The 7,500-nt window shown below is 36.5% G+C and overlaps 2 protein-coding genes across 4 annotated transcripts in view; one reads left to right on the top strand and one right to left on the bottom strand.

Moving 5' to 3' along the window:
- Nucleotides 1–7,500, bottom strand: part of LOC143024990 (serine racemase-like) — a 56,064-nt gene that overhangs the window by 48,501 nt on the left and 63 nt on the right. Inside the window, exon 1 of the mRNA XM_076184556.1 lies at nt 7,414–7,500. This exon is cut by the window's right edge and continues 63 nt beyond it. The gene's annotated coding sequence lies outside the window, so the exon portion shown is untranslated. The remainder of the gene's footprint in view (nt 1–7,413) is intronic.
- The window catches only part of LOC143024988 (cytochrome P450 9e2-like), a 30,837-nt gene continuing 30,472 nt past the window's right edge, over nt 7,136–7,500 (top strand). The window contains exons 1-2 of one of the 3 annotated variants that reach the window (XM_076184544.1): nt 7,136–7,234; nt 7,434–7,500. The exon at nt 7,434–7,500 is cut by the window's right edge and continues 110 nt beyond it. In XM_076184544.1, coding sequence (XP_076040659.1) covers nt 7,440–7,500 — 61 coding nt within the window. In that variant the 5' untranslated portion in view covers nt 7,136–7,234; nt 7,434–7,439. Of the gene's footprint in view, nt 7,347–7,433 lie in introns of those variants that run through there. The other 2 variants (XM_076184545.1, XM_076184546.1) reach the window with 2 other exon arrangements.

Here is a 7,500-nt window from a genome sequence, read left to right as displayed (position 1 = left end):
GTAGGAAAACTAGCAAAAAGTAAAAACTACAAAAATTTATGGATAAAAAAGGAACTGAGTGATGAGGAAAAAGAAAAAGAAAAAACACTTAAAGAGGAAGCTAAGGAAAAGAACGAGAAAAGAACAGAAAACGAAAGGAAGGAGTTTTTTTGGAGAGTGATGGACTTGAGACTGAGGAAATGGTACATAAGGGAAAAGGAAATGCAGGAGCAAGAAGAAAAGGAAGAAAAAAAACATATATCAGCATAGACGGATTTACATCAGGAATAGATGAATTGAATGACTATCTGGAATAAGAAAAAACAGATATAATGTGGGTTGTGGAGACAAAATTGAAATGCCACCAAATAGTATAGGCCAAGGATTATATAATTGTTGGTACAGAAATAGAGAAACAAAACAGGGTGGAGGAGTCATGTTGATAACCAGGAAAGGCCTAAATGCGACAAAAATCACAGAAGGAGAGAACAATGTGGAGTTGATTATGATAAGAGTAGAGGATAGAGATATGAAAAATAGAAAGTATGCAGTGATTTATGTCCCGCCTAAAACTCACGCATGGAATGAAAGTGAACACTCCAAAATGCTGGAAGACACAGGAAAAACACTAAATGAAATATTAAAGAAAGAAGGAAATCTTGTAATTATGGGTGATTTTAACTCGAAAGAAATATGTTGGAAAGAAATGAGTGTGAAAGGTGGAGAAAATCACTGGGAAAACATATTACTGGAAATGACCATTGATTACACATGGACGCAATGGGTCAAGGAAAATACCAGATATAGAAATAACGATGAATCTTCAAGATTGGATTTGATATTCACATCAGAACCCGAAATTGTGGATAAAATCGAATACAAGACATCAATTGGAAAAAGTGATCACATACTACTAGAACTAGAATTAAATGAAAAAAAATATATAGAAATTAACGAAAAACATAGAAAAGGAGGACTAATGTATAACAAAACAGATTTTGGGAAACTTAGAAAATTCTTTCAAGAAGCAAATTGGGAAAAAAAATTAATAATGAAGAAACAAAGGTGGAAGAGAAATGGAAAATTTGGAAGGAAATCTATAATGTAGGAGAGGATAAGTATGTACCTAGACAAAAACAGGAAAGGGTATATATATAAAATCCTTTTATAATAAAAAAGTGCAGTGAGGCAAAAGACAGAAGAGATAAGGCATGGAAAAGATGGAAAAAGGAAAAAATCTGAGAAATGGAAAATATACACCAAACTAAGAAATGAATATGTAAAAATACGTAGAGAAGAAAAAATAAATTATGAAAAGAACATAATAGAAAATGTAAAAATCAACCCAAATTATTTTTTAGATATGTAAATAGCAAACTAAAGAATAAACAGGAAATACTTAGATTACGTCAAGGTAACAGAAAATACACAGAAGATATAGAAATGGCAGATATTATGAACAAATATTTATAATCTGTATTCACCAAAGAAAAAAATATATACAAAACTGTGATCAAAGAATTGAAGTAAGATTTCCTCCAATGAAGAAATGAAATATTACTTAGAATGAAACAAGGAATCAAGTATTAAAGCTTGACGTAAATAAGTCACATGGCCCGGACGGATTTGCAAACTGGATACTAAAGGAATATATAGACGAACTAACAGGAAAATATACAAAATAATTGAATGCTCACTCAAAGAAGGAAAACTACCAGAAGACTGGAAAAATGCCAATATAGTGCCAATATATAAGGGGGGAAATAAGGAAGACCCTGCAAATTATAGACCAGTGTCCCTAACGAGCACAATAGTTAAAATATGTGAGAGAATCATCAAAGATAGATGGACAAAATATCTGGAGGAGAATAATACATGGAACCCGAGGCAATTTGGATTCAGACAGGGAAGATCATGTACCACTAATTTGATTTGTTTCTATTCAAGATTGATAGATATATTGCAAGAAAGGGTTGGCTGGGCAGATTGTGCAATCCTGTACCTATAAAAGACATTTTATAAGGTACCACACAGAAAATTGCTATATAAACTGGAAATAATAGGAGGCATACATGGAAAATTATTGAACTGGATGGAAGACTTCCTACATGGAAGAAAAATAAGAGTAATGCTCAGAGACAAATATTCAAAATGGGAAGAAATGAGTAGTGGCGTCCCACAGGGGTCAGTACTAGCCCCAATAATGTTTGCTATATATGTAAATGATATGGATGAAGGTATTGAAAGTTACATGAACTGCTTTGCGGATGACGCAAATTTATTAAAGAGAATAAACTCCGAAATAGACTGTGACTCATTACAGAGTGATCTGAACAAAGTCTCAGAGTGGAGCAAGAGATGAGAGGTAGAATTCAACATCAAGAAGTGCAGTATAATTGATTTGGGAAAAGCAAGACTAGAATATCAGGAGAGAAAAGAAGTAAAGAAAGTAAATTCTGAAAGGGACCTAGGAGTAATCATCACCAAAGACATGCCGCCAGATAAACATATAAATAAAATAGTCGGAGAAACATACAATTTGTTGAGATCAATAAAGGTGGCCTTTAAATACCTGGATAAGGAAATGATTAAGAAAATATTACAAACACTGATAAGGCCAAAACTGGAATATGCAGCGCTGATGTGGTCACCCAGTACAAAAAAGAAGATAAGAAAATTAGAAAGAATACAAAGAGCAACGACAAAGATGGTCCCAACACTTTCAAACCTGACGTATGAACAAAGACTGGCCGAACTGAAATTGCCGACCCTGGAACAAAGAAGAGAACGACGGGACCTACTAACCATCTACAGAATTATGAAAGGACTTATTAAAGTGGGACAGGAAAAACAAGAGGACATGCAATGAAACTCAAAAAGGACAACTACAGAAGAGACCTGAAAAAGAACAGCTTCCCACACAGAGTGATAGATATATGGAACAAATTGGATGAGAAAATAGTGTGTGCAAACGAATACAAGATTTTACGAAAAAATTTGATCTTGCGAGATACAAAAACGGGTCACCACGAGCATAGCTCCCCTTCCCGTATAATACAACTAGGTAAATACACTCAAACACACACACACACACACACACACACACACACACACACACACACACACACACACACACACACACACACACACACACACACACACACACACACACACACACACACACACACACACACACAGCCAGACAGACAGACAGACAGACAGACACACACACACACACAAACACACACACACACACACACACACACACACACACACACACACACACACACACACACACACACACACACACACACACACACACACACGACCTTGATGATGGGCAATAGAACTTGACCGCGACGTCTTGACCCTTGTGGTCTCGTGAGGTCAGACTACCACCTCGCTCTGCTTCCTGGTGCTGCAATATGCATGTGCATCTGTGTACACATCCTGATGTAGAGAGCCGATAGATGACGTGTAGATAGGTAGATATATAGATTACGCTGTCTAAAAGCTCTAGGAGTTATCCAACACACACACACACACACACACACACACACACACACACACACACACACACACACACACACACACACACACACACACACACACACACACACACACACACACACACACACACACACACACACACACACACACACACACACACACACACACACACACACACACACACACACACACACACACACACACACACACACACACACACACACACACACACACACACACACACACACACACATCGTCGGGTTGACGGCGAAGATTGGAACTCCGAAAAAACAGCAACTTTCGTGGATTTCAGCGACGAGGGAGTACCTGTGTTGTATTAGTAGGGAAGGGGAAAGCTCGTGGTGTAGTGGATAGGTTAAAAAAAAAAGGCAAAGGGGAGGCATTATTGAAAAAAAGTGGAAGGAAATGAGGAAGGGGATGACATACCTCAAACACCAGAAGGAGTGTCAACAACAAACGATGTGCAGACGACACAGTTGATGTCGAACAAGTAAGGGAATCAAAAGTAGGAATATAAGAATAGCTCAATGGAAAATGAAGAAAAATATTTCTATGGATATAATGAGGTTGGAGATGTCAACCTCCCCAGATTAGCAAGTCTAGAAGAAAAACTAACAAAAATGAACGAATCATGGGAGGTTAGGTTTAGCTAACTCGCAATAATTACACAAAGAATTGATAAGTTGGAAGAACTAAACAAGGAGAATCAAAACCTAACTAAAGAAATAGAAGAATTAAAAAGTTGAGAGTAGTAAAGGATGAGAATGAGGAATTAAAGAGGAGTAACAAAGAAAATAAATATTCCGTAGCAAAAGGACATATTTATTAAAGGGATGAGAGAGAAGGAAAATATAGTAGGAGACTTAGCTGATAAAAAGAAATGTATAATTATATTAGGAATGGAAGAGAAGCATAATCCAAATAGGACTACAAGAGTAAGGGATGAGAAAGAAAAAGTAAACAAGGTATCAAAATATTTCAAGAAGGTGAACAAGAAATAGAAAAAGAAATTGAAGAATTTTATAGTCTAGGGAAATACAGTATAGACAAGACCAGACCAATTAAGGTTAAATTCAGGTCACAAACGACAGCAGAGAATATTTTAGCAAAAACAGGGAAACTAACAAGAAGCGATCAGTATAAACAGGTATGGATAAAAAGAGAGATTAATAAAGAGGAAGGAAAGGGAAGAAAAACAAAAAGAATTGAAGCTAAAAAAAAAAAAAAAAGAGAACAATGCAGAGTCAGACAAAGAGAAATTCTATTAGCGAGTGGTGGATATGAAAGTGAGGAAATGGTTCATAGTAGAGAAAAACAAAAGGGAAACAGAAAACAGGATGGAGGTAACAGAAAGTTAAAAGTGTCTTTTACAAATATAGATGGCTTAATAACAGGATTGAATGAACTGAATGATTACCCGAAGGAAAAAGAACCGGACATAATGGGAATTGTAGAGACACAGTTGAAAGGTCCATTACCATCCAACAGTGTAGGACATGGTGCATATAATTATTGGGATAGAAACAGAGAAGTAAAACAAGGTGGTGGAGTTATGTTCCTGACGAAGAAGGATATAAATGTGAGGAATGTTACATATGGAAAGAATAGAGTAGAGATGATTATTGATGGAAATAGAGGACAGGTACAAGAAGGGCAGGAAGTTTGTGGTAAATTATGTGCCTCCTAAAACGGCTTCGTGGGAGGAGAGAGAACACAAAAATATGTTAGAAGACACAAGGATAACACTACATAAGATAATGGAAAATGTAGGAAGAATAGTTATAATGGGTGACTTTAATCACAAAGAAATCTGCTGGGAAGAGATGACAGTGAAAGGTGGAGACGACCTATGGGGAAATGTTCTACTTGATATGATTATAGAACATACAATGACACAATCGATACAAGAGAACACTAGGTATAGAAATGAGGAAGAACCATCGAGACTGGACCTAATAATCACATCAGAACCTGAAATAGTGGACAAGATTGAATATAAGACACCACTAAGTAAAAGTGACCACACATTAGTTGAACTGGAACTAAATGAAGAAAAATACATAGAAAAACGAACAGTATAGAAAGGGAAGATTGATGTATGGAAAAACAAATTTTGATGAGAGAATATTAAAAAAAAAAAAAAAAGCAGACTTGGAAAGGATACACAAGGAAGAAACAACAATAGAAAATATATATATTTTTTATACAAAAACTGATAAGGAAGGAGTGGAAAAGTATGTTAAAAAAAGGGATATGTAAAATGTTGGTACAACAAAAGATGTAGCGAGTTAAAAGATAAAAGGGATAAAGCTTGGATAAGATGGAAAAAAGACAAAAGACCTAAAAAACGGAAAATATATACTAGTTATAGAAACCCATATGTACAAGTGCACAGACAAGAAAAGAGAAAATACGAAAAGGATGTCATAGAAAAATGTAAAGATCAACCAAAACTGTTTTATAGATTTGTAAACAACAAACTGAAAAACAAACAAGAATTAGTGAAACTACGACAAGGAGGAATTGAATATACAGAGGAAATAGAAATGGCAGAAATTATGAACAAGCATTTCAAGTCAGTGTTTACGAGGGAGAACATATAACTTAGAGATGTCGAGTGGGAGGAGAAAGTCCCCCCCACCTATGAAAGAGATAGAAGTAACAAGGAAAGAAATAATGAATCACTTGAGTAATCTCGAAGTCAGAAAATCGCATGGATCAGATGAAATGGCAAACTGGATTTTAAGAGAATGCAGGAACGAACTAACGGACAAAATACATAGTCTAATAAGCAGTTCATAGAAAGAAGGAAAAGTTCCAGAAGATTGGAAAAGAGCAAAATAATATAGTACCAATATATAAGCGAGGAAACAAAGAAGACTCAACAAACTATAGACCGGTCTCTCTTACAAGTACGGTAGCTAGATTTTGTGAAAGAATTATCTAAGTTAGATGGGTAAATAATTTGAAGAAAAAAAATTATATACTAAATCCAAGGCAATTTGGATTTAGACAAGGAAGATCATGTGTCATAAGCTTGATGTGTTTCTATTCGAGAAAGGCATGGGAATTATTGACAGAGAGGATCTAATATAATGGGATGGTAGAGATGCAAGAGGACAAGGAAAGAAAATAAAAAAAGACAGTTATAGAAGAGACCTGAAAAAGAAAAGCTTTCCCCACAGGATAATAGACGTTTGGAACAAGTTAGGTGAGAATGTGGTGTGTGGAAAAACGATACACAAATTTAAAAACAGTCTAGATAAAACGAGATATGGAGACGAGACACCACGAACATAGCTCCACTTCCCGTAAAATGCAACTAGATAAACACACACACACACACACACACACACACACACACACACACACACACACACACACACACACACACACACACACACACACACACACACACACACACACACACACACACACACACACACACACACACACACACACACACACACACACACACACACACACACACACACACACACACACATATATATATATATGGGGGTTGGGTGTGCGCAACACTTAGGACACGAGATTACAAGGCAATATCTAACCATTTTTACTTGGATTTATCTGACATTAAACCACAAGCATCCGGACTGACATGGTATCGCTGTTCACAGCGAGTCAGTGTCTGTATTAGGTGGGGGAGGGGTGAAGAGCAGGGAAATTTCTGTGTTTGCAAGTGAAAAGTAGTCTTTGTCTTGTACGTTTTTCGATTTTTAAGTGTTATAACCAACGACCACATCAGTGCAGCTTGCGTCATACAAAATTGCAGCGAACATCTAGGAAAGGGCTTAACACAAAAATAGTTACAGGTTGGCGTTGAACGGGGATTAACAAATGGATGCTGTTCAAGCATTCAGTGTATTTTTCGTGACTTACCTTAGGCTTTTGTTTCATAGTCCAGGATGTTGGCGGTACTGATCTTGGCCCTGACCCTGGTGGTACTATTGCTGGGGTACTGCCACC

This window comes from Oratosquilla oratoria, chromosome 4, assembly GCF_046742065.1.
Source record: "Oratosquilla oratoria isolate Oo_2021 chromosome 4, ASM4674206v1, whole genome shotgun sequence".
Lineage (NCBI taxonomy): Eukaryota > Metazoa > Arthropoda > Malacostraca > Stomatopoda > Squillidae > Oratosquilla > Oratosquilla oratoria.
This window is presented reverse-complemented; position numbering and strand designations above follow the sequence as displayed.